Source organism: Bubalus kerabau, chromosome X (assembly GCF_029407905.1).
Source record: "Bubalus kerabau isolate K-KA32 ecotype Philippines breed swamp buffalo chromosome X, PCC_UOA_SB_1v2, whole genome shotgun sequence".
NCBI lineage: Eukaryota > Metazoa > Chordata > Mammalia > Artiodactyla > Bovidae > Bubalus > Bubalus kerabau.
In genome coordinates this window covers 49,669,000-49,693,165 of record NC_073647.1, presented here as the reverse complement: position 1 = coordinate 49,693,165, position 24,166 = coordinate 49,669,000, and the positions used below count along the sequence as shown (strand labels likewise).

The 24,166-nt window shown below is 52.9% G+C and overlaps 2 protein-coding genes across 16 annotated transcripts in view; one reads left to right on the top strand and one right to left on the bottom strand.

Moving 5' to 3' along the window:
• Nucleotides 1-1,375: 1,375 nt before the first annotated feature.
• Nucleotides 1,376-10,926, top strand: CCNQ (cyclin Q). Of its 2 annotated transcripts, none has more exons than XM_055564265.1 (5): nucleotides 1,376-1,520; nucleotides 4,167-4,350; nucleotides 5,636-5,768; nucleotides 7,176-7,403; nucleotides 10,489-10,926. In XM_055564265.1, the coding sequence occupies exons 1-5, from the start codon at nucleotides 1,403-1,405 to the stop codon at nucleotides 10,516-10,518; spliced, it is 693 nt and encodes a 230-aa protein (XP_055420240.1). In that variant the 5' UTR covers nucleotides 1,376-1,402; the 3' UTR covers nucleotides 10,519-10,926. The 2 variants fall into 2 exon arrangements, with proteins under 2 accessions (XP_055420240.1, XP_055420239.1); XM_055564264.1 differs by having other exon boundaries at nucleotides 10,429-10,926.
• Nucleotides 10,927-17,978: 7,052 nt separating this feature from the next.
• Nucleotides 17,979-24,166, bottom strand: part of ATP2B3 (ATPase plasma membrane Ca2+ transporting 3) — a 40,820-nt gene continuing 34,632 nt past the window's right edge. For all 14 annotated transcript variants that reach the window (XM_055563037.1, XM_055563038.1, XM_055563042.1 and 11 more), the window contains one exon: nucleotides 17,979-18,299. In XM_055563037.1, coding sequence (XP_055419012.1) covers nucleotides 17,979-18,299 — 321 coding nt within the window. The remainder of the gene's footprint in view (nucleotides 18,300-24,166) is intronic.

Genomic DNA, 24,166 nt, shown 5'->3' with positions numbered 1-24,166 from the left:
TCTCATCCCTGGAACCGTGTGCATGTGGTCTTATTTGGCAAAAGGATCTATGCCGATGTGCAGATGTGATTAAGGACTGCAAGTTGCTACCATCCTGGATTAGTCCATAAATGCAATGACAAATAGGGCAGAAAAAAGAGACAGACACAAGGGAAGAGGCCATGTGACAACGGAGGCAGACACTGGAATGATGCGGCTACAAGCCAAGGAACATCTGGGGCCACCGGAAGCTGGGAGACAAGGAAGGATGCTGCTACAGAGCCTCTCGAGGGAGTATGGCCCTGTTGACACCTTGATTTAAAGTTCTAATGTTTTAAATCACCTACTTTGCTGGTCATTTATTATAGCGGTGCCAGGAAACCAAGCCAGGTGGTGTAGAGAGGACCAGGTCGGGGAAACTGACTAGGGAGGGGCTAAAGAAGATAAAGGTTGGCCTTAAGGTGGCTTTTTCCTCTCAACCTTCCAAACTCTCTCAAATGATAGGAACTGTCTGGCTGTATCAGAATGACCAGAGTGCACTGTCTATCAGTAGCTTGGGGGTCCCTTTGGGGTTGTACATCCCTAATGCCTGATGCAGAATTTCCTACTTGTGGAAGACACGAAGTATGGGATTGCACTAGGAGCTGGATATTCAATTAACACTCATTGAGCAAACATTTAAGCTCCTCCCTTGCTGCCAGGCTGGAAATGAGAGCCGCGAGCAGGTCCCCCAGGGATGCTGGGCCCCTGGAAAAGCCTGACACAAACAGCCCTACTAATTGTCCTCATTTTGTGCACAGCGCTTCCTTCGGGGCTCATCTGTAGGTCTGGGAAACTCTGGCAAAGCCGGATTTGGGTTTTAGGAACACTGAGATTGAACCCCACGTCTTGTCCAGGTGGGAGACACCGTTGTGAGCTCTGGTAAGCGTCGCCTTGGCCCCACGCTGGGCCACCAGCCCGGAGCGACACCGTAGGGACTTGTCGCTCAGGCGTTAGGGCAGTTGTTTTCGCGCCCTGGCCCTAGGACTGTAGTAACCTCCCTGCGCATTGGAGGAGTAGCCTCCCGGGTTCCCCGAGGCCGCCTGTGGGCTCCCAGGGGCGGAGTGTGAGTCTCCGAGGGCGGGGCCTACGCCTCCTGAGGCGGCGCGGGATGACTTCCGGAGTCCAGGCTGAGGGGCGGGGAGCGCGCCAGTCTAACAGACGCCTGACAGGGTGGGCCTGTGCGCTTGCGCTTGATCTGGCGCCTGCGCAGTCGGCCGGGCTCGCCTTCAGCGCCCTCACCCGGGGGGGTGGGGAGGGCCAACCCAGGCAGGGCGGGGCGGCACCTCGGCTCCCGCGGCGAAGACACCCCGGGAGTCAGGCGCCACGCGTCTGGGCGTCTCTCCTTCCGGTGAGGGGCTCTGGGTCTGTGGGGCGGGGCCTCATGGAGGCCGGCGGCCCCGGGACCTGCGGAGGAGGGGCTGAGACCCGGGGCTCGGAGGGGCGGCTGGCACCTGAATCGAGGGTACACTTCCGAGTGACAAGGTTCATCATGGAGGCAGGTAACCGCGCCGGGAAGAGGGCGGGACGTGGTGGCCGGAGCCGCTGTGCTGCCCTTGCGTCCAGCCGGCCCCCAGCCTGTCACGGGAGCCGCGAGCAGGCGGGCAGGGGCTACTGGAGTAGGGGACCCGCTTCCCGGAGGAGGGGGACCTGCCAGACGCGGAGCTGGCGTGGCTGAATGGAAGGCAGAGACCGGGCCTACCCTGCCCTAACGGAGGCTAGGCCTGTGGGTTCTGGCCTCAGCCTTGACGCCACGCCCTGCCTCCTGGGCTTTTGGCCGTTTCACGACGGGCACCTAGGCCGCAGGGAGGATGTGGCAAGGGACTGGCCCTAGCTTAGAAGGTGCCTTCCGACACACCTGTCTCCCAGCATAAGGGTACACCGGCACTTGGTCACATGGAACCTTCTGGAACATGCCATTGGTGGCGCTCCTGACAGGTCCCGTCACAGCGAGGACCCAAGGCGCACCCTCCGTTCTGAACCCTGACACGGTGTCCCCTGTCTTCTTGGGCGCCCCTGCTCCCAAGGCTGAGGCTAGGAAGCCAGTTGTATTTCCGTGAAAAAATTGTTTCTCTGTCAAAAATGTTAGGCTGTTTCCGATCTTGGTTACTTTGTGGTCACCCTGTGGAAGAGGGGTTTAAGTGTTTCCAACTGGCAACCCACTCCAGTGTTCTTGCCTGGAGAATCCCAGGGACGGGGGAGCCTGGTGGGCTGCCGTCTATGGGGTCGCACAGAGTCGGACACGACTGAAGCGACTTAGCAGCAGCAGCAGCAGCAGCAACCCTGACTCGGCGTCCACTGTCGTGTTGAGCACCGCTATTTCCAACGGGGGAGGAAGCCAGTTACATTTCCGTAGAAACGTCGTTTCTCTGTCAAAAATGCTACATTGTTTCCAATCTTTGTTACTTTATGTACACTCTGGGTTTGAGTGAGCGGTTTGAGTGAGTCTGCTTTCAAGTCAACATAAGCGGACTCTGGAGAAATAGTTTAGGACCATTAATCCCAGTGGTGTGTACATTTAATTTTCAAAACGTTTTGAAAAGTGTATAAAGAAGGATGGCAGTGGCCCCTCATATATGCCAAATATATGCTTGGAAGGTCTGTGTAAACCAGGAAAACATGCTACCCTTGGAGGCTCACATGTAGCAATACCACCTCATCAGACATCTCTGAGAATGATGGGTCCCATGTAGGAACTCTCTGCATAGAACTTCACTGTCTAAAGTCAAGTTTAAACCTTGACGTGCTTAGGTTTTACTAAGTGCTAAATGCTGAAAGCTAATGTTAACATGTTTGCATATGTCCTTCCTCTCATGTTTTGCATATGCCCTTGCTCTCTCTGTGTGAGGCTGAATACTGGTCCAGAGATTGCCCCATCCTAATCCCCAGAACCTGGGACCGTTAACCTCATGTAGCGAAAGAGATTTTGCAGGTGGGATTAAGCATCTTGATGTCAGGGAACTGTTTTAGATGATCTGCTGCACCTGATATAATCACACCCATCCTTAGATATAGAGGCAGGAGAAGTAGACGGCAGAGGAAAAGGCCATGTGATGATGGAAGCACAGTTAGAAGATGCTGCACTGCTGGCTTTGAAGCTGGAGGAAGAGGCCACGAGCCAAAGATTGCAGGCACCTCTAGAAACTGGAAAGGGCAAGGAAATGGATTCTCCCCTGGAACCTCCAGAAGGAACCGGCCCTGTAAGAGAAAAAACGTGTTGTTTTTAGCCAATTTGTTTATGGTAATTTGTTCCAGCAGCTCAAGGGAACTAATATATATTTTTAGGTGGAGGATGTTGAACACAATTTTAATGATCATTGGTTGTTCTCCACCTTCCCTCAGTCTGTGGGGTGTCAGGTTAACCTTCCTTTGTTAACCCTGGTCATTGTGAATTTGTTTTAGTTCTGTGACCCAGTGCAGTGATTTCATTAGTAGCTTTCTGAGGGATTTAGGGCTTTTAAGGCCTAAATCAAACTATCATGCTCCAGTTTTTGAGTTCTTTCTGTTCCCTTTTCAGTATCTTGCTCTTCTTTCCTCAAGCCTGGCTGTGGCCATTGATGTTGCTTTTCTCCTGCTCGGCCTGTGGTTGCCTTTAGCAGTCACCCTGCTTCCTTTGCTTGCCTTTTCTGACCCTGTGGACTAGTACCCTAGTGCATCAGGATCTGTGGCATCTGTGTGGCACTCAGAGGCCTTTTTTTCTCTTGTCACCTTGGCAGGGTTTTGGTTACGAGCTGCAGAGGTGGGAGTGACCTCTAGTTAAATGCTTCCTCACGTGGAAACAGACACACAGCTGATGCTTTCAAGATGTGCAGAAAGGGATATGCTAGGAACAGATCGGGGAGAAGTTTGAAGCCTTGGGGGCTTGGGAGACATGAGGAACCTGCAGAGCTATGAAGGGAAGGCTGCACTTGAGTGTGACCTCCAGGGGCTCATTAGCCTGTCAGAGTCTGACAAGCCTGCCTCTAAATTCCTCAGGTCAAGGACCCCGTGGAAGGGTCGGCAGCCCCTGTCAGCTGGGCCCTGGGCTCTCGGTGGTGTCTGAGCAGGCGTGTGTACCCTCAGTGCCCAATTCAGTGGCACACCTCACACTTCACAGGGGGTGAGCTCTGGATGGATGAAGCTCTCCCCTGCGTGTTTTCTCTTGGTAGGTGTCAAGCTAGGGATGCGGTCCATCCCCATCGCCACCGCCTGTACCATTTACCATAAATTCTTCTGCGAGATCAACCTGGATGCCTACGATCCCTACTTGGTGGCCATGTCTTCCCTTTACTTGGCCGGCAAAGTGGAGGAACAACATCTGCGCACGCGTGACATCATCAATGTTTCCAACAGGTAGTGGCTTCCAGTGTCTCCCAGGTGCCAGCAGTCAAATTCAGAAGGAGGCACCTGGGTGGCCTTGAACTGGGGCCAGGAGCTCCAGCAGCAGAGGCAGAAGTCAGTGCAGTGTCAGAAGTCTAGGGGAACCTGTGCAGCAGCAACTGGGGCCAGATTTGGGGGAAACCTCAGAGGCCTGATGGTGTACAGAGAGGGGTGGAAAGAGGCTGTCACAGGCTAGAGCAGAGGAAGCTTGCAGAGGGGCACCAAAGAAGATTCTCACGGTGTCTTGGACAGGACAGATCAAAGCAATTGGGTTCTGGGGCTGTTGTCCTATTTAGATGGTGTGGAAACTGGGTCAGAGTTGCCCAAGAGTGTCTCTCACAGCTCTGGGCCTGAGTAGCCATGTTCCTGTTAGGGAAGAACGTGGGGGTCCAGCCAGCTGGATGGGCTGCGCCAAGGCCCAGTGGGTCTGGGAGAAAGCAGTTTCTGGAAAGTTACTGACTAGCTGGGCATCATAACCCTTCTAGGAACTCTGTAATTGTTAAGGAAGAAAGCTATTTTGTGCTGCTTCTCTTTTAATAAACAGTTAATGGAAAAGCACTCCCCACCCCATAAACATGACAGGTTCACGATGTACTGAGAATGACTAGGAGAAAAAAACAGAGAGGGCACTGCAGGGGGGCAGCTGGAGTCCACTTGTAATTACCAGGGCCCAGCAGGGAGGCCAGGTGGGCACGAGGGGAAGTTGTAGGGCTCACTAATTGGATATGGGCACCCAGGTGGGTTCTGTGGGGAGCTCAGAAGACGAGAGGGGAGCTGGGAATGATGACTCAGTGGCTGAGAGTTCTGATCACTCGAGTGTAAATCCTGTTCCCGTACATCTTAGTGATCTTGCATAGGTGGGAGTCTTGTAGACAAATAAGGTGTACACAAAGACAGAAAGATCTGGAATGAAAGAAAGACAATCTGGTAAATAGCTGAAATACTTTTATGTTTCTGAGTGTGTATCATCCCTGTGTTTAAATACCTTCCCTAGGCCCAGACTGAGTGCCGTGGGCATTGCCACCCCCGGGTGCAAAGAGCCCATGTCTTGCTGAGTGCCATGGCACAGCCACTGGGGCTGACACTGGAGGCAGCTTCTTTCCTCCCTGGTTCCTGTTTTTATCCCCTATGCAGACATGTAGGTGGACCCTATGCTCGTCGATGGCAGAGGAGCTCTGGTGTGTGTATCTGGACGCCCCATGATGGGGCTCCTGGGGGCACCCCCTTCTGTTGCCAGCCATGTTGTTTCTCTGTTCAGGTACTTCCACCCGGGCAGTGACCCCTTGGAGCTGGACTCGCGCTTCTGGGAGATCCGGGACAGTATCGTACAGTGCGAACTACTCGTGCTGCGGGTCCTGCGTTTCCAGGTCTCCTTCCAGCACCCACACAAGGTACATGTGGCGGGGGTTGGTAGAAGGGCAGCAGTCACTTATGGTTCCCAGCGGCATGAAAGTCTTTGCTCTTTATCCGGAAAGTGCAGTCACCTGAGCCTGGAGCCACATGGGGCCCCGATGAGGTGCAGTGATGCTCGGGTGGCCTGTCTCATCCCCACTCCCAGGGTTCTCAGGCAGCTCTGATTTCAGCTTCTGCCTTTCTGCCCACTCGGCTGTGGCTGAAAGCTGGGATCCATGTGCCCTCTGAAGCCTGTGCCTGTCCCCAGACCCATATAAGTTGTGTGTTCACTGACCCACAAAAGCGGAGGCAAGGCTGGTTTAATGACCTGCTGGAGCCTCTGTTCCTGGGAGTTGCTACTCCGCCTCACGGCTCACATGCAGCTCATCTGTGCAGAAAAACCCTGAGAAAAGCCATGTCACTGACTTCACTGCTAGGAACACATTCCTCCCAACAGCAGAGCTATCACAGAAAGTAGCCCTGCAGCAGACTCCTTTGAGGGCCTGAGGCCTCATGTGGGCAATTGGTGGGTGGACTGCAGAGAGAAGGGGGAGGCACTGTGATGTGGGCCTCTGCACTGTGATTTTGTCTGTTTCCCATTGGAATTTTTGTCGAGTGAGTTGTAGATTTAGAAGGAGTCAGAAGAAATAGCCCAGCCTCCCCAAATGGCATTTTGCAAAACTTGAATAAATACAAGATAACAGTCAGGGTGTGGGCACTGATACAGCACCCCTGCCCAAGTTCCGGGTGTTGCTTGCTTGTCACGTGTACTGGTGGCCACTGCCTTGGTTAACATATGAAACAACAACTTGGTCACCATGGAGGCCTTCCTATTGCCCCTGTTACCATGTCTTCCATGCACCACCTCCCTAATCCCAGAACCCATGGTGGAGATGCTCAGCAGTCGTGGTTTGTGTCGGTGCACAGTGCAGGGCTCCCTCCCCGTGGGCTCAAGGAGAGCATGTGTTCAGGCAGAACAGGAGCTGACAGTCAAGCTGGAGGGTGTTCAGAGACTTGAGCTCCCCTGATGTCCTGTCTCTGGCTGGCCCGTGGGGGCTGTGGTCTGTTCTGCAGATCAGGCTGCTGTTTCTGGAGCTTTATGTTTGGGCTGGGCCAAGGGGAGAAGCAGAATAATTGCTGATGGTGTCCAGAGCAGGGCCAGGTTGACAGAAAGGCCCAGGCAGGTTTCAGGAGCTGGGTTCAGAGGACAAGAGTGGGCGAACCCGTGGGGACCTGGGGCAAGGGTTGGTGGAGGTGGACCTGGTGGCAGGGAGACGACATCTGATCTATGATGTATACACACCGTGGCAGTTTAGGAGAGAGAGGCCAGCAGGGGGAGGGCCTGCAGACTCCCAGTTAAGGAGGCAGGTGATGGTGGGGGGCAGCTGACTGGCGTGTCTTTACAGTACCTGCTCCACTACCTGGTCTCGCTCAAGAACTGGCTGAACCGTTACAGCTGGCAGCGGACCCCCGTCTCCATCACCGCCTGGGCCTTGCTACAGGACAGCTACCATGGGGGGCTATGCCTCCGCTTCCGGGCTCAGCACATAGCCGTGGCAGTAATCCACCTGGCCCTACAAGCCTATGGGGTCGAAGTGCCTGCTGAGGCCGAGGCTGAGAAGCCATGGTGGCAGGTGAGGTGACTGCATTGGTGTGTGTCCCCGCCCCCCCCGCCCCCCCCGCCCCCCCGCCGCCTTTTCCCTCCCTGAGGACCTTCAGCAGTCCCCACACCAGGTGTCAAATGTCTTTGTAGTAATTACCTGCAAAGAAAGATACAGGCTACTGGGGAACCCTGAAGCTTGAAAATATCCTGTCGCCATAGTCTAAGCTGGGCTCTTCCCTCTTGATATTGTGGATGTTTGCGGGGTTCACACTGGGCATTGTTAGGTGCAGGGTGGCATCACTAGCCTCCACCCACTGGATGCTGAGACAACCCAAGTGGTGTCCAGACATTGCCAAGTGTCTTGGGGTGGGGAGGGGATCACCCCTGGTTGAGAACTACTGAGCTCAAGCAAGCACTTTTATTGCATTGAATGAGAGCTTGCTGTAGATGAGACATCAGTAAGTCTGGCATCACATTCAAAGTATCAGGGGTGCCCTAAAACGACAGTAGGTTTTACTACCTAGGCTGGTAGGTAGGTAGATAGGTGATAGATACAGAGATGGATCAGTGATGAGTGGATGGCCGGATGGATAGATGTTACAATGGGAATGTCGACGGATGATGGATGGGTGGGTGGATGAATGGATAAACAGAGGAGATAGATGACAGCCCTCCTCCTCAAGACCAGCTGGACCCAGGCAGCAGTTTATTGAGAGCTGGGTCAACTGTGTCCGCCAGAAAGGCTGCATGCAGTCCTAGCAGGTTTCCCTCAGTAGTCCCACCATTGCTTAAAATGGGATTTTGAGATCATTCTTTGTTTTTCCTTTCCCATGCTTGAAATCTGCTGTTCCTTTCTTCATGAAACGAAGCTCATTGTCCCTCCTCGTCCTGGAATGAGATTCCATGTGAGCAGACTTTGAATTGCTGGAAGACTCCCCCTCTTTGTGCACTACCCCTCCCCTGCAAACCTACAGTGGCTGCCTCCTCCTTCCTGAGCGCCGCCCCCCCCGCCCCCACCGGGCTGCCCTTCTTCGGAGATAGCAGCTTCTCTCTGTGCTTCATTGTCCTTTCCTGCCTGTCTGTCCTTCCCTCTCTCCTGAAGCCAGGGATCTTGTCTGCTTCATCAGCGGCCCCAAGCCCAGTGCCTGGGCCTGGTGGGTAGTAGGTGTGCAAGTGTCGTCGAACAAAGGCATCTGTGGCCCCAACCTCAGGCTGGATGTAGCCTGATGGCAGCTTGGAGGGGGGAGCGGGAAGGGTGGCTGTGTGGACAAAAGCATTGCTCTGTGCTGGACTTCTTGGGGACTTCCAGATCGTGTGACCCCCTGCATCCCCCCTCTGTTGAATCAGGTTGTGGGCCTCTTTTCTGGGTGACACACTTCCCCTGGATGAGCCTACTTCTCTGGGCAGCATAGCCGCACTTCCCTTGTTCTTTGCTCTCTCTGGGTGGCTCTGGGCTCCGTGCACTGGAGCTCTTGGGCCTCCTCTGGGCGTGTGAGGGCCACTTGCTTGCTGATGAGAGACACCTCCTGCTCACGTGCTCCCAGCTGCCACCTCTGTGATGTCACTTGTCTGCTCTGGGTGGGCTTCCCACGCTGCTCAAGAGGCTTGACATCCCCCCTGAAGCCTGTCTGCCCTTGGGTGTGGTGGTGGCAGTGGGGCGGCCCTTGGCATCCAACTGCGTTGGTCCTCTGGGTGGATGACACTCCAGCTCTAAAGCAGTAGTGAGTTGTAGCAGAACTCAGAATTTCCATCCTTTTTAAGGCTGAGTGCCGTTCCATGGTATAGCTGGTCTGCATCATGTTAGTCCATCCTCTGTGGATGGACTCTTGGGTTGCTTCCAGATTTTGGCCCTGGGCTACTTTTTAATGGTCATTTCTTGGCTTGGGGTCTCCAGAAGCATTCAGGTAGTGGATCCTGACAAGCAAGCCCATGTTTCTGAGATATTCATTTTCCACCCAGAGTGCGGGAGTAGGGGGGGTGGGAGGGGAATGGCTGATCTTCCTGAGCTGGATGGGGAGGGTGGGGTTTTTTCCAGGTCACTGTCTCCCACCTGAGATGACAGCCCATGATGGGTTCAAGCTTCCTTGCAGCAGGGGGGGACTCAGGTCCAGCTTTTGCCCCGGGTCAGCCCCAGACCTGGAGCCCAGGCAGCAACCCCCAGGCCTGGGGGCCACAGCATCCAACCAGGGACTTCTTGTTTTGCCTTTTACTTCTGGTGTCATCAGGGGTCCCCAGGAGTACCCTTAAGCTCCATGTGTCACTGGGAGGATTCCCAGAGTTCAGAAAAGCCATTATACTCATGGTTATGGGTGCCAGGGTTAGTTCCTGGGGAAGGATGCAGGTTGAAATCAGCCAAGATAAGAGGAATGGAGGTATGGCCCAGGAGAGAGTAGGTCCAAGCTCCCAGGTCCCCCTCTCATCAGGCAGGGCTTAGCAGTCCCTTCCCAGGAGCAGGGCTAGGGCCAGATCTTACTTGGAAACAGGCAGGGTTACCCCTTTCATTTGGGCCCCTGGGGACTCACCTTGCAATTTTATAAGCTCTGTGGCACAGTCAGGGGGCAGTCTGAGCAATTTCCTGGTGGTCCAGTGGTTAGGACTCTTGGCACTCTCACTGCTGGGACCTGGGTTCAGTCCCTAGTCGGGAATTAAGATCCCTCAAGCTAAGTGTTGCCACCAAGAAGAAAAAAAAAAAGGTGGTCTGGTCCAGGCTAGAGAGCAGGTCCATGTGTTCCTCAGGGGCTGGACTAGGGTGGGGTGTGTCCAATCTACTTCTGGAAATGGACCCCCCCAGAAACCATGGAGCTGAGAGCCTATGGGTAGGAGCCTGTGATCTGGGCCCAGCTCTGTCACTAGCTCCCCATGTACCCAGGACAAGTCTCCTCTTCTGTGTGAGCTGGATGATCATGAAAGCCTCTTCTGTCTGGAATGGTCTCCAATAGCAGAGTCCCCATGCCATCTCCACTCCCGTGTACTGTGGTTCTGTGCTTAGTGGCAGGTACCTTGTTTAACCCAGAGGGAGTCTAACCAGAGCCTGTTTTCCTTCTCCTCCTTTTTAGGTGTTTAGTGAAGACCTTACCAAGCCAACCATTGATAACATTGTGTCTGATCTCATTCAGATTTATACCATGGACACAGAGATCCCCTAAAGCCCTGGTCCAGGCCTCCCCAAAGAGAAGCCCAGGACGCTTGGCAGCCTGGGGACAGCACCGCCAAAGGGCTGTGAAGGCCAGCTCCCAGAGGACCAGCTGGGAGGGCTGGTGAAGGCGATGACTGTCCCCAGCAGCCGTGGTTGGGACAATGACAAGAGTCACGCCTTCAGTGGGCAGGCTGAGAGTGTACCGTGTGGGGCGGCTCAAGGCCAGTCGCTGCGTCAACATTTGTGCTTTGAGAGGACCTGACTGCCGTTGAAGAGTGATGTTATCAGCAGGAAAATCTAAGAAGCTATGGGACTGCACCCCTGGGGATTTTTTAAAAGCCAGATTTATAGAAAGTATGAATGAATGTTCAACATAGATGGAATTTTATTTTGTGTAATAAAAGATGATAGAAATCAACTGAGATGCCCAGTGTTTGCTGTGTAGCCCGTGCTGCCCTAGTGGTCTGTGGGTACCATCCAGACTCGATTTCTCCTCAGAGGCTCTCCAGGTGGAATTGCCCTTCCTACAACCTGAGGTGCCAAGGGCAGACCCTCCACCACTTCTGGAAGGGCAGGATGACACAACTTGTGCCCATGTCACAATGGCACCCCCTAGAGGAGCCCACGTGACCTTCCTCTGCTGGGATACTTGCAGGGCTTGGCAGTAATTCTGCTTGGTGAATGGACTTACATTTTGGAAGGAGGGGTTAAGGACTATGGTTTGAGATCAAGAAATCTAGATATGACCAAATGTATCTAGAAAGTTACAGATTTTTTTTAAAGTGCCAAGATGGTGAGACTAGATGCAGAGTCTAGTTAATCTCCAGCCCAAATGTCCTTCTTCCTGGGAGAAAGGATCCAGGCTCCATGCGTGCTGGTGGGACCGTCCTTCACCACGATAGTGTGGGGCCTGGGGGACTGTCCCAGGCACTTCACTGCATTTCCGAGCTTGTCACCCAGGTAATGTGGGCTCTGGACACTGGCCACCATGCCCTCTGGCACCCACAGGTGTGGGAGCTGGTTGGCATACCTGGGGTCCACTGGGTCAGGGGCATAAGGAGGAGTCATACCTGGGTGCTAAGTCAGGCAGCAGGGCTCCCTTGAGTTATGAAGTGACTGTGTTATTTGGCTTCAAGGTGAAGGATATGAGCCAAGGTCCCCTTTTCCACTTTGTCCTTCCCTTTGAGGACAGAATTGGTGCCCAAGCTCTGGGCCTGGGCTTTGAGTGTGGATGGTAGAGGGTGAGGGCCTGGCTGGGCTCTAAAGGCAGCTTTGGCTTTCTTGCCAGTCCTTTCCACCTTGTGCTTTCTAAAAACCACCTTGCTTCCATCACCCCCTTTCTCCCCACAGGCTGGGTGTAGCCCCCCACCCTGGGACTTGCCTGGCCTGCGTTGACTAGCTCTGTCCTTGGTGTCCCCACCCCAGCTGAGAGCCACAGAGCTGAACTGGGTGAGCTCTGGGCTGCGGGGCTAACAGCAGCCTCTCTGAAGGTTTTGTGGCCCTAAGTTTCCTCTCAACGATTATCAGGTATCAGGCAAGTTCCTTTGTCTCAATGGGACTCAGTTTCCCACTGTGTAAATCAAGCAGGTTAGACCAAAACATTTCAGAGTGTGAGAGCTATTTTAACTCCCTCAACCCATGTGTGTTATCTGTCACACTGCCCTGGGGACTTAGGGGATCACTGAGGGGTTGTCTGTGTGTGTTGTCATTTGAACAGAGGTAAGGAATGGTATTGGGACATATGTGACACTTTTGGGGAATATGTGACATGGCCAGCTCTGCTTTGTAAGGACAGTTCAGTCACACAATATGAATTAAAATCTGGTTCAGAGTGGTTTTCTTTTATTTGCTTTGGCTTCCTATTACTGAGGCTTTGTAAAAGATAATAGGGATTAAAGAGATACGATCTTCTGTCTTTTTTATTTTAGGTTCAAAGAGGTCAATAATGAGAGATGAAGATTTTCTAGAACCCCAGGCCGCCAGGAACTTTTTAGTCCAGAGCGCATCTTAATTAAAATGATAAATACTTCCTTGGCCTGTCAAGCCAGAGAAAGGAGGGGGCAAGCTAGGTCCTCGGAGGGGCTCGGTCCATCTCTATCTCTTCTTTTGTAGCTGGGATGGCGAGTCTGGTGTCCCCCAAAGACATGGTCACGTCCTAAGTCCCAGAACCTGTGGAGATGGGACCTTATTTGCAAATAGAGCCTTTGCAGTGTCATCAAGGTAAGATGCGATCTTACAGGAGTAGGGTGGCCCTCGTGCAATATGCCTGGTGTCCTTTATAAGAAGAGAGACAGACAGACACATACCAGGTGGAGACACAAGCTCATAGGAACAAGGCCCCATGATGATGCAGGCAGAAACTAGACTTATTTGTCTATAAGCCAAGGACTGCCAGTGATGTCAGAAATGGGAAAACTAGAATCTGCCTTCTGGCCTCCAGAACAAGGAGAGAAGAAAGGCCTGCTGCTTAGGTCCCCTGAGTTTATGGCACCCACCCATGTTCCCAGGCTGCCTGCTGATAAGAATGGCTCCCAGCTTTGTGAAGGGATGGGCGTTGTAGTATTTTCCCTGCCTCAAGGCATTGGTGAATGACCAGTTTTTTTTTTTTCCCTCTTGGCAACCTGAGTCCTATTTGCTCATGGAAGTCCACGGAAAACAGAAATCAGATATAGATGAGTAATATCTCCCCAGAAGGCACAGCTATCTTGATATGGTGTTTGGCCCAACCTCCACTGACTTTGCCTTCTTATTTGAGAGGACCTCGTGTATCAATGAAGCCAGAACTTCTTGCTATTCGTTTCTCTGCTGTTTGCTGCCACTTGCCTTTGGTCTTTTCTGAAAGTATGGCCTCAGGTGGTTGGGAGGGAGCTTAGGAGCCATTTTACTCGTTTCTTGGCAGTTTCCCTGGAAAATGCTCCCTCTGGCCCCGCCATGTCTACCAGGGTGATGTGCACAGTGGAGGAATAGAAATATGAGGAAATAGGATGCAGGGACTTTGGGCCCTGTTTCCACAGGAGTCATTTGCAAATCATGAGCCAGGGTTACCCTCGTGGCTCTGCTGGTGGGGCAGAGAGGCTGGGCCATGCAGCTTGGCTGTCCCCAGGACAGATTGTTTGCACAGATGGCCCCAGCACAGATGTTCAAAGACACCTGATGTGTGAAGGCATGAATGGTGCAGTGACCCTCGGAGCCAGTGAATGAGGGCAATAATGGCCTTTCTTTCCATGGCTTTGGTTTAAAGAGGAAATCTGTGATGGCAACACTTGTACACTGCTGGGGGGAATGGAAAAGGGTGCCATGGAAAATGGTCTGGCTGTTCCTCCAAAAAGTAAATAGAAGATTACCATAGGTGGAGAACAGTGTGGAGATTCCTTAAAAAACTGGAAATAGAACTGCCATATGACCCAGCAATCCCACTGCTGGGCATACACACCGAGGAAACCAGAATTGAAGGAGACATGTGTACCCCAATGCTCATTGTAGCATTGTTTACAACAGCTAGGACATGGAAGCAACCTAGATGTCCATCGGCAGATGCATGGATAAGAAAGTTGTGGTACATATACACAATGGAGTATTACTCAGCCATTAAAAAGAATGCATTTGAATCAGTTCTAATGAGGTGGATGAAACGGGAGCCTATTATACAGAGTGAATGAAGTAAGTCAGAAAAAAAACACCAATACAGTATTTTAACACATATATATGGAATTTAGAAAGATGGTAATGATGACCCTATATGTGAGACAGCAAAAGAGACACAGATGTAAAGAACAGACTTTTGGACTCTGTGGGAGAAGGTGAGGATGGGATGATTTCAGAGAATAGCATTGAAACATATATATTACCATATGTGAAATAGATCACCAGTCCAGGCTTGATGCATGAGACAGGGTGCTCAGGGCTGGTGCACTGGGATGACCCTGAGAGATGGGATGGGGAGGGAGGTGGGAGGGGGGTTTAGGATGGGGGATACATGTACACTCATGGCTGATTCATGTCAATGTATGGCAAAACCCACTACAGTATTGTAAAGTAATTAGCCTCCAATTAAAATAAATAAATTAATTAAAAAAAAGATTACCATAGGATCCAGCAATTCCACTTCTGGGTATCTACTGAAAAGCAGTGAAGACAGAGGCCCAAACACATATGCGTACACCTGTGTTCACAGGTGCACAGTTCATAGAAGTCAAAAGGTAGAAGGAACTCGCATCCATCGATGCATGCCTGGATGAAGAGAACATGGCCCAGCCCCACAGTGGAGTGTTTCAGCCTTAAAAAGACAGCCACTACAACATGGCTGGACTGACAAGACATGATGGTCAGTGAGAGAAGCCAGACACAAGGACAGAACCCATATGACTCCACTGGTATGAGGTGTCTAGAGTCGTCAGACCCTAGACAGAGAGTAAGATGGGGGGCACGGGCTGGCGGAGGAGATGTTGGTGTCTAATGGGGCAGAGTTTCCATTGGGGAAGTTGGGCAGTTCTGGGGATGGCCACACACCACGTGAACATACTTAATGCTGCCAACCTGGACACTTAAAAATGGTCAAGATGCTAAATGTGATGTTATCTGTACTTTGCAGCAGTGAAAATAAAAAGACACCATCTGCATGTGTGCCAGGGTTCTGTCATTCAGGTGGTGTTCCCCACCCCACCCACCTCTGAAGATGCTAGTCTGGACATTCAGGTGAGGCCCTTCCAGGTCAAGACCATTCAAGTCTGACCACACAGAGCAGGTGAGCCGAGCACTCTCCTCCTTCCATTAAGATCAGCAAGGTGGCTGCACCCCCGGGAACCCCGCTGTTCCTGGGGCTCACCCCAGCTTGATGAAGGGGAGAACACCACCTCTCTAGCTTCAGAGGAGAATTCACCAAATAATAAATCACACACATTACCCAGAATGAGATTGTAGGAGCGTTGCATTTTTTTTTTAATATACAGAAATTTTGGTCTAGTCTTAAAATTAGGAAATTCAACTACAGACTTTAAATTGTGATGCATCTGTGGTCTTCTTCATTAAGTTATTTTTGTTCATCTTTTTTAACAGGCAGATAAAAATGTAAAACGGATTTAATAACTGAACACAGTTGACCAAGCCATTCCGTATAAGATAATGCTTTAGAGAGAGGGGCTTCCCAGTGAGACAGGGCCCCCTGGTCTGAAGACGCACAGAAACGAGAGCAGCGGTCTGCACCCCACACCCCGTGGAAAGGCACCCGGGGACTAAACAGTCGCCAAGCACAGGAGGCGACTGGATAGCAGCAGTGAGGCTTGCGCTATGTGTCAACCATGTGTCCTACCAGCGTGTCTACAACAGAGGATGAAAAGAAGCCCGTGAGCATAGTGTTCCGTGTGCATCTTCTTCCATTTCAACATTTCCAATTTGAATTCTTATTTAAGAACACACAGACCTGCGACAAATTGAGTTGCCCTGTTTGTTGTTGTTTAAACAAGGACATTGGAGAACAATTTACAAATGGGTAACATTCTCAATGTGCCCTTTGGAAAAAAGGGATGGCTTTAAGTTATCTGTAGCTGGCATTGTAAGTGGGATTTGCCTTTCTAACCGAAATTCCTTGGCCCGAGATATGACTACTCCTGCTCAGGGGTGACATGGTGTTATGTTAACAGTGGGGACTTCAGCGCGCTTGGGACACCACCCATCCAGATGTGCACAGACATAGGTCGAGGTCAGACCAGCCCTGGCGAGGGGCTGTGGGATGGGCCCAGGATGGGCGAACCAGCCTTGCAAGCGGTCTAGCTAATGCCTCTCCACCCCTCAGCTCCCAGCTGTCCCCCAGCGGCTCAGCTCCCAGGCCCCAGCCACAGGCTGTGGTTGGACCCCAGCCTCTTCTGTGCAAAATGGGAGACAGAAAAAGAATTCTAAAGGTAAAAGAACCACTGCTTTTTTCTGCATTTCCCTCCTGGGATATCATAAATTCGAGGAAAATGGAGGGCACGCTGGGTGCCCACACTGCCAGGAGAGGCCCCCAAGGGAACTGTCTGGGGAACCCAGGCCCAGCCCTCCACTTGAGCTCAGCCAACCACATGGCAGAGCTGACCTCCTCAGCTTCCCACCTTCTCAATTACAGCCACAGAGACGAGGTACCATCGCCCCCAGGGGCTTGGCATCCTCAAGGTCACTGTAGGTGGCTGCAGACCCAAATCCATGCCCTCATGCATCACAGTTATCTTTGAGCGAGAAGACCAGGGTCAGGAGAGTGCTTTGGCGAGGGGTGACTGAGAATTGATCCAAGTCTCTTTAGGGGCAGCTCAGAGACTTCTTGGCATTCTCCAAACCAGAGTGGGAGTCCAGCTGGAGGTGCCGATGGGGGCTGAGGTCTGCGCTGTAGCCAAGTCAGCTCCTCCTGGGTTTGGTCCCTCTCTGCTTTCTTTCTGACTCTGCATTCTGCCCCACCGGCACCTGCAGACCTGGCTCTCCTGGATTGTTCCCATGAGGTCAGGCATGTCCAGGGCCGGGCTTCGTGCTCTTGAAGTTGGAGATGCAGACAAAGAAAACCCACCCACTGGCCAGAATTCAGGACTTAGAGAATCGGAGTTGGAGCCAAAGGAAACCAAAAGCAAAACTCCCCCTTCTACCTACTGGAGGGGATCATTCTCAATAATACTTTGGTATTTTCCTTTGAAAGAACAATTTTGACTTTTTTTTCTCTATAGGCAGGGGTCTCAAAGTGCAAATGTTCCCAGTGTTCTGATTTGCACCTGCCTTCCTTGACCTTCCTGCTCCCAGGAACTGTGCTGGGATGATGGGGGATGGAGGGGACTTTTGGGGGAGGAGCAGTGAAGTGGGCCCCAAGCAACCAAAAGGATATTCTTGCAGTCTAGTTCCCTGAAAAAAAAACAAAAAACAAAAAACAAAAAAACGACCCTGGCACAATAAATAATGAAATTTCAAAATGAAAATACTGGATAAGAGGAATGGAAATATCATGCCAATAAGTAGTTCCTTATTTTTGAGATATGCATCTGGTCCTCTGTGTGCACGCACATGTATATACGTGCACACGGGGCTATGCACACACGCACACACAGACCAACTGCACCCATCCTGGGGAGGGGGTGCTGGGCTGGTGGGCCACCTGGGTGAGAGCATCCTTCCTGCAGAGTGGCGCTCCCCTGTTGAAACTGTTGATCCAATTGCTCTGCAGTGAGTGCCCCCCCCTCAAAAATGACAAGGAGACCTCTGTCCCACCGCACGCCCCGAACAGTGAACATCTGGTGGAATGACAGTGTTCATTTAAAAAAGCTTCCATAGAAATAGGGGGGGGGGTGACACACAACTCTTCTCACTCTCTGATCTCTCCTTCATCCTCCTCCCCCTCCTAGAATGGATTGGCTTCGGGCAAGGGTGGTCGGGCATCTTCAACAGTCCTCACTGCCCATGACCCTGCCCGTCCAAGTGCGCGTGTGTGCATGGTGCATGTGCCCAGAGCAGTCCTGCTTAGAGGGACGTCTCCACGCTGTGGAGCGGGCTCCCGGGTCTGGAAGAAAACAGTGACGAGGTAGCTGACTTGGTGCCGTGCGTGGTCAGGTAGACTCCGCTGTCTATGGCATTGTTATTCTGGTTGGGGGAGGGCGGAGGTGGGGCTCGCAGGCGTTCCTCGTTCTCATCCACGTCCGTGTCGTCAATCAGCGGGATGTTGTGGGTGTAGTCATTGATCAGAAACTCGGGCGTCGCCATGAAGTTATGGATGGAGGTCTTGGATTCTGGTTTCTCCAGGCCTTCGTAGAGGGAGCTACGGAACGCTTTCACCACCCGAATCTGGAGGGGGATGGGGGAGGGAAGGGAGGAGAGGGGGAGGAAGGAAGAAGGAAGGAGACCATGAGCGGCTGGCTGGCGCTGCCAGTCGTGCCCACATCCATGGCAGGGGTCACTGCATGACAAACATTGGTCTTTTGAAAGAGAACGGTCGGAGCCCTCTGCCTGGGTGCGGTTACCTCCCATCATCTGACATGCATGCAGGACAAATGGTAGATATTCTGGAACTCAAGAGCAACAGATGCAGTGGACTGCTGGCTACAACGGGGCGGGGGGGTGGGGGTTGGCAGGGGGATTCCAACATGGGAGCCGAGAAAGTTGACTGGGAAAAGGGAATGTGATGGGCCCTGGGCTCTCTATTTTCTCTTTCCGAATAATCTGGAACTTTCTGGCATGAGAAAAGTCCCCAGCCTCTGGGCACACGGCAGGACTTTCTTGAGTGGGTCCCCCTCTGGCTTCTCTAGGTCCTCTCTTCTGTCCCCCAGCTACCCTGCCTCAGCAACTGCCCCTCTTTCTGGAAACTTCCATGACACTGCCCCTTTCTGGCCCTCCTACCTCAACAGTTTCTCTGTCTCCCTCTCCTCCACTCTTCCTTACTCTGTCCCAGGGTGCCTAGAGCACTGGCCTGTCCCTGTCCCTCCTCTTCCCTGTCCACACTGCCAGGCCAACCTCTTGGCCCTGGCCACAGCCCAGGGCTCATCTGGCTGAAACCAGGGACTACGGCTCAGGCCCCTGCCAGTCCCCCATCTGGAGGCACCCAAGATAGAAAATGACTCCACTTTTGATTTCTACCCACCAAGCCTGTCCTTCTCAGATGCCCAGCATTTGACCAGGTCATCACTTCCTTTCACAGACCCTTTGGAGTGTGCACCTAACCTGCCCCTCTAGCCTTACTCACCCTCCCCCTTTTCAGTCTCCAGGACACACAACTTCTTTCAGTCCCTGGAATCTGCCATATTTGCCCCATTCTCAGGTTCTCTGGCCACCCCACTGGCATCTGCAGGCCTCAGATCAGCACAAAGGTCCCCAGGAAAGAGCTTCCCACAATGCCTTGCTCCCCTGCTACCACAGCTCCAGCTGCACTCAGGCAGCCCTGAGCCCCACACCTCCTGCAGGCTTAGCCCTTCAGCTTCTTCTGACGGCCCTGCCTTCACTTCCATGCATGCTCAAGTCTCATCGGGTCTACAAGCTGCAGAGCTGCTGCCTCTCTCTGCTCCTTCCTTAGGCCCCCAGCCTGGCCGCTCTCATGCTTCTAGAAGGCAGAATGGATGGGAAACCCTAAGCTGGCCCCCATGTTAACCAGCTGGCCATGTGCTGAGATTCAGAGGCCAGACCCTCCCATGTGAGTGAATGGACACATGTCAGTTCTAAAGCTACTTCCAAGTCCAAGGTGCTAGGGTTGGATTTTCTTGGTTTAGAGAAGGTATTGGCAACTGTGGCTCAAGAGCTAACTCTGGCCCTCAACATGGTTTTGTTAACGAAGTCTTAGTGGGGCCACGGCCACACCCATCCCTATGAGCATTTTGTCTGGCTGTGTTGGAGGGCGGAGCCGTGTAGTTTCCATAGTGACTTGGACCACAACCTAAAAGTACTTGCTCCCTGGCCCGTCATAGGACAACTTCACTGCCTCTTGGTTTTGACCATGAATCCTACTGTTAACAATGAGTCCTTTGCTACCCTCTAGTGTCTGGACCGGAGAAGGCAATGGCACCCCACTCCAGTACTTTTGCCTAGAAAATCCCATGGACGGAGGAGCCTGGTAGGCTGCAGTCCATGAGGTCGCTAGAGTCAGACACGACTGAGCGACTTCACTTTCACTTTTCACTTTCATGCATTGGAGAAGGAAATGGCAACCCACTCCAGTGTTCTTGCCTGGAGAATCCCAGGGACGGGGAAGCCTGGTGGGCTGCCGTCTATGGGGTCGCACAGAGTCGGACACGACTGAAGCGACTTAGCAGCAGCAGCAGCAGTGTCTGGACACCAGGGTTGGCATTGCTCAACCAGGCTCAGTGCTCTGTGATCAGTTTAAACCAGGAGAACCTCACAGTCAAGTGCCAAAAAATGAGCCACACTGCACCATCAAATTGGAATTTTCTAATTGCATATCTTAAATCCTGTGAGGATTTGCTTGGAATTTGATGAAGACCCATCTTCTGGCTGCTAGATGGCCATCATTTGTTGTCAGCCCCTTCATTCCCCAGACTGGTTTCTGAGATGGGGCTGACACCAAAATTGAGTGTCATTTTGACCTTTTTAATGAAAAGGAACAGTTCACTTTTTGTAGCCATGGCAGATATGGCCTCATTATTTGGGGCTTTTCTGGTGCCAGGACTGTGGGGGAACCATGGGCAGCTTCTTGGCTGCATGGTCATGCTGGAGGACTTGGTTTGGCTCTCAGCCACACCCCCCAAGCCACAGAAGTGGGAGCCAGTGGCATCCTGCCACCCTCAACCCTGGTGGCCCTCGTGGTAAGTTTACTAGCAGTCATCTGGTGCCCTGGCCACCTCCTTTGCCCTCCCTTGGGCCTGGGTCATGTGATCAGGCCAGGCCTCTGCTCACTTTCACCCTCAGCTCTCCCAGTCCACCCTCGCCATGGCCGTCCTCTGGGCTGTACTCAAAGACTCACTTGAATGCCTGTCACTAGCCTTCTTTGCTGCCTGGTGCCAAAGCTTGGCATAGAGCAGCTGCTCAGTCATCAACATGAGATGCCAGGGCTGCCCGCTCAAACATGCACCTCTGGCTCAAGTCAACCTGAGTGTGTTTACAGCTGACCGTGAGTCAGCTTCCCTCCAGCTTCCGTTTCCCTGTATCCCAATCTTGGGCTCTTAACAAATGGCTCAAGATGGGTCTTACGATGTGTTTTCAGGCCACCTCCCACCAAAGGGCACAGCCAACCTCTGGGATATGGGTTTGGTGGGAACTGGGAAGACAGAACCACCCTGGAGGCCTGGGCTCACACCTGGGGGCCTGAGGATGTCCCCATGGTGAAGTTGGTGCCTCCCTGTGAAAGCCCGGTCACAGCCAAGTGGGTCCAGCACCCTGCCCTAGCTCCTCTCCTGGCCTGGGACTGTCCCAGAGGCCAGGGCAAGGCCCTCAGGTCACCTCTCCATCTCTAGAACCCCAAAGGGATGTCACTGCGCTCAAGGCTGCCAGTGTTGCCCACAGCTTACAGCCCAAGTCGATGCCATCAACATCCCCCGTACCACGACCACCTGCAGCCAGGACCCACCCTTCCTGGTACCTGCTGCCCCTGCAGCTCCTGTGGATGGCTAATAAGCCTCTCGAACTGAAGGAGGTCCTGGAGGGACCCCCAGCCTTGCCTCTGCCGACCCTGCCCCTTGCCTTGTCTTCCCATCCAGGGGGCAGGGCTCTGGCTGAACCTTGGAGGCACCCAGCACTGCAACCCCAGGGCCAAACATCAGCATGTCTTGCGGCCCCTAGTTCTCAAACCTCTCCCCATTGGAGCCCTTCCCACCTCCATGGCTGCAGCTGTGTTTCCTGGGGACCACAATCCCCAAGCACAAAGATGCTGGGGGCCGGGCCCCTGGATCTTCCCTGGGGGTCTTCCCTGTCCCCATCCCTTTTGTCTGACACTGAGTCGGGCCCTGCCCTTGTGTCTAGCAGGTGAGGACTCCAAACATCCCAGCAGCTGCTGAGGCAGCTCTGGGTCCTACCGTGGTGGCACTCACACCAGTCTGTGCAGTGTGGGACACACACCCCCCCCCAAGTCCAGGTGACTGTAAGATAATTTAAAGGTGTAATAAAGACATGAAAAGCACCAGCCAGCGAAGAGGACTCCTAGGTTAGGGCAGGTCTGGCTGGGGCTGGACACCGTCCTGTAGTTTCTTGCCCCATCTCTCCTGAGACCCGTCGCAACCCCCACCTCCTGGCATCTGAGAACTGCCATTTTTTATCCTTCACTGCTTGAGCGTGCCGCCCGGCCATCTCCCTGTCCCTCATCTAGGTTACTCTTTGCCCCTCTCTTGGTGCTGCGGTCCTTCCAGCTGTGGCTACGGAGGACCCCAGCTTCATTTGGCTCTGTTCTCTTCCGCCCCTTGCTCTCCACGCCAACCCCTGTTTCCAGGCTGGACACCGGGTCATCTGGGCCTTTTCTCCACCCACATCCATGCATCTCCCGGGTGCTTCTAGCCATCTGTCTGGTAAGGAGACCCCATCTCTATGTCCATACTCAGGGCTCTGCCTGCTTCCTCAATTTTACCTCCCACTCCCACGTCTCCTCCCTTGTTGCCGCTCTTGACCTCCGCTCTCTCTTGGCATGGAAGCCTGAGCCATGTTTTCAAACAAACACAAGTCAGACCGAGTCACACCCTCCAGTGCTCCAAACCCTTCAGTAGCCCTGTGTCCCTCAAAGGAAAAGTACTGCCAAGGCCTGCCTTGGGCCATTGTCTTCTTCTTCCTCCTTTACTTTCTGCAGCCCCCTGGCTCTTCCTCAAGCGGGACACTCCTGCCTCAGGGCCTTTGCACTGGCTGTTGCCTGTGTCAGGAAGGCTCTTCCCCAGGGAGCCTCATGGCTCCATTTCACCTCTTTCCATGTGTAGCTGCAATCCACCTATCTCCCTCAGCAGCCCAGTACCTCTTCTGCCTCCTTTTCTCCCCAGCACAGTTCACCTTCAAACACCTCACACATCCTATTTATTCTCTGTTTTCTGTCACTGGAACATAAGACCCCTGAGAGCAGGGGGCCCACATGGACTGGCACATGTCTCCCATCATAGCTCCCCCAACCAGCACTCTCTACCCGCGTTGCTCAGAACAGTTAGCCTGAGTGTCCCACAGGGCCATCACACCTGCCCCCTTCCCCCGCCTAGACTTTTCTTGCACCAGATCATCTCGTCAGCCTTGTCTCCTCATTTGGAACTCAGCTCACAGTCCACCCTCTAAGAGGCTGTCTCAGACAACCTTTATTCCCAAACAGTGCCCCTAACGTTTCTCTTGTTCTTCCTTTTGTTCTGAGGCTGGTGAGCATCTGCACTGAGTGCAAGCTTACTTCTTTATTGTCTGCCGCCCAGGGCCTGCCTTCTTCTCACCCTGAGATCCTGACCCACAGGACCACTGGGGCCACACGGAGGAGGGGTGCTTGTGTCAGACTCTGCCATGGGGCCATGCTACTGATGAATAGTTGGGGCCTGAGGAGGCAGGGTTGTGAAGGTCACGGCTGAAATTGAATGGACTGTGCTTTGGTTTTGAATTTTAATCGCTGGAGTTTGCAATGGAGGTGCTGGTGGAGGCGGAGAAGGGCCATGAAAGCAGACAGGATGGTGAAGGACTGAGGGAACACCTACCCTATTAAAGGAGAAGAAAAGGAGAGAAGAGAAAACTAAAAGCAATAACAACAGTCACAATAGAAACTGGGCCTGACGCCTTCTGTCCTGTGGGATGAACAGGCCCTGGGGGGTTGACATCCTCTCTACTCTCTGCTCCTGTCTCAGCATGAGGCTCACAGAACTCAGAATTCTTCCGGCCAACTCCTGCCCTGTCTTGCTCTACTCCCTGAAAGCCTGTACATGATTGATGGACATGCCTGGCTCTGGACCAACTACTAATCCAGAACTTTCTGTAGGAGGAAGGAAGCTGGCAGCTTTCCTGGCACTGGGGCTTTGGACTTAGAGCAAATTCCGAGCACAGCAGCCGGGGAGAGCCATGAGGCCTCCAGGAATTTCAGGTTCTCAATTCCCAAACCCTCCCCATAGGCATGAAGGTGAATCATGACTTGAAAGCAACACAAAGACATGTAAGGTGATGGAACCACAGTTGAGGGGACAGCAAGGGGAAGGTTCCCTTTCCTCAACCATGGAATTAGGAGATGTGAAAATGCAAACTCCAGAGTTGGCCCTTTCACTGAGGTACCA